The sequence below is a fragment of the Haliaeetus leucocephalus genome, unplaced genomic scaffold (genome assembly GCF_000737465.1).
Source record: "Haliaeetus leucocephalus isolate CR32 unplaced genomic scaffold, Haliaeetus_leucocephalus-4.0 Scaffold309, whole genome shotgun sequence".
NCBI classification, from domain to species: domain Eukaryota; kingdom Metazoa; phylum Chordata; class Aves; order Accipitriformes; family Accipitridae; genus Haliaeetus; species Haliaeetus leucocephalus.
The window spans coordinates 93,089-94,931 of NW_010972745.1; the positions used below are offsets into that span (position 1 = coordinate 93,089).

At 69.2% G+C, this 1,843-nt stretch overlaps 1 protein-coding gene across 1 annotated transcript in view; it reads left to right on the plus strand.

The window, feature by feature from the left end:
- TAF6L (TAF6-like RNA polymerase II, p300/CBP-associated factor (PCAF)-associated factor, 65kDa) overlaps positions 1-1,843 on the plus strand; it is a 4,611-nt gene that overhangs the window by 2,477 nt on the left and 291 nt on the right. The window contains exons 2-8 of the mRNA XM_010571184.1: positions 4-131; positions 233-327; positions 427-501; positions 611-831; positions 915-1,047; positions 1,142-1,270; positions 1,361-1,843. The exon at positions 1,361-1,843 is cut by the window's right edge and continues 291 nt beyond it. Of these exons, the coding sequence (XP_010569486.1) occupies positions 4-131; positions 233-327; positions 427-501; positions 611-831; positions 915-1,047; positions 1,142-1,270; positions 1,361-1,843 (1,264 nt within the window). The remainder of the gene's footprint in view (positions 1-3; positions 132-232; positions 328-426; positions 502-610; positions 832-914; positions 1,048-1,141; positions 1,271-1,360) is intronic.

The window sequence follows — 1,843 nt, forward strand, 5'->3', positions numbered from 1 at the left end:
CAGCATCCCTCTCCTGCCTGACCCCAGCACAGGCAGGGCGCAGGCAAGGTGCTCATCACCACCGCCGCGTTCTCTTGCAGTCCACGTCTCCTACCTGGATGGAAAAGGCAACCTGGAACCACAGGGAGCCGGTAAGGAGCGATGGGGGTGATGCCAGGTTGGGGGGGGGGCTCATCCTCCCCACTGCAGGGCCAAGGCCAGACCTTGGGTGACACTCCCTCCTCCGCCATAGTGCCCAGCGCCGTCTCTACGCTGACCGACGACCTGCTCAAGTACTACCAGCACGTCACCCGGGCGGTGTTGGGCGATGACCCTCAGCTGATGAAGGTGCGGTGGGGCAGGGGGACCCCCCCACCCCATCCTGAGCACACCTGAGTGGGGCTGACACCCCCCCCCCTCCGCCGTGGCTGGCATCCTCGCCCGCAGGTAGCCCTGCAGGACCTGCAGACCAACTCCAAGATCGCCGCCCTCCTGCCCTACTTCGTCTACGTGGTCAGCGGGGTGAGCGCAGGCAACGGGATGGGATCGGGGGGGGGGTCTCCAAGCCTGCGCTGGGGTTGGGTTGGGGGGCAGCTCCCTGCTGAACCCGGTCCCGATGCCTTGCCGGCAGGTGAAATCAGTGAGTCACGACCTGGAGCAGCTGAACCGGCTGTTACACATCGCCCGCAGCCTGATCCAGAACCCCTTCCTCTGCTTGGGCTCCTATGTCCGCAGCCTGATCGCCAGCGTCATGTACTGCGCGCTGGAGCCGCTGGCCGCCTCCATCAACCCCCTCAACGACCACTGGACCCTGCGCGACTACGCCGCCATGCTGCTCAGCCGCATCTTCTGGTGAGGGGACCCTCCTTGGGGCACGGGGAGGGGGGGGTGTCCCGCCGCAGCAGGGTCTGCAGCGTCCGCCCTGTCGCCCGCAGGACCCACGGCGACCTGGTGAGCGGCCTCTACCATCAAATCCTGCTCTCGCTCCAGAAAGTGCTAGCCGATCCCGTGCGTCCCCTCTGCTCTCACTACGGCGCGGTGGTGGGGCTGCACGCCCTGGGCTGGAAGGTGAGGGAGAAGCGGGCTGTGCCGTCCCACCGTAGCCCCCGACCGCTCCGCGCTGCTGCCTCCCTGTCCGTCTGTCTGTCTGTCTTCTCCGCAGGCGGTGGAGCGGGTGCTTTACCCCCACCTCCCCACCTATTGGGCCAACCTGCAGGCCGTGCTGGATGACTACTCGGTCTCCAATGCCCAGGTCAAAGCCGACGGGCACAAGGTCTATGGTGCCATCCTGGTAAGCGGCTCGGCCGGGCTGGGGGGGGCCCGGTTGGGTAAGGGGCACACACGGCTCCCTGTTGCCAGCACTGTTCCCCCCCTTCTCCAGGTGGCTGTCGAGCGCTTGCTGAAGATGAAGGCGCAGCAGGCGCCCACCCCGGCATCTGGGGCCGGCCCGCGGCAGGAGGGGTCCCCACGGCACAGCCCCAAGCAGGACCCCCCAGCCGAGGCGGGTTTCGGCCTCGGCCGGCCCCTGCTGCAGTTGGGGGGCAGCAGCGGCGGCCCCCCCTCAGCGGCAGCCCCCGTGCCGCCCGCCCTCTCCCTGCACGACATGTACCGCGAGCTCTACGACTTTTTCGGCGACAGCCTAGCTGCCCGTTTCGGCACCGGTTTGCCGCCGGCCACCCTACCGACCCCCGGCACCCCTGAGGGTGCCCGGAAGGAGCCGCCGGCCTTCGGGGGCGAGGGGGCGGCACGCAAGATGCCGCAGCTGACGGCCAACGCCACGGTGAGCCCACGGGAGGAGGAGAGCCCACGGGGAGAGCCCCCGGCCGGCCGCCCGGCGCTGCATCGCCCAGCTAGCCTGGCCCGG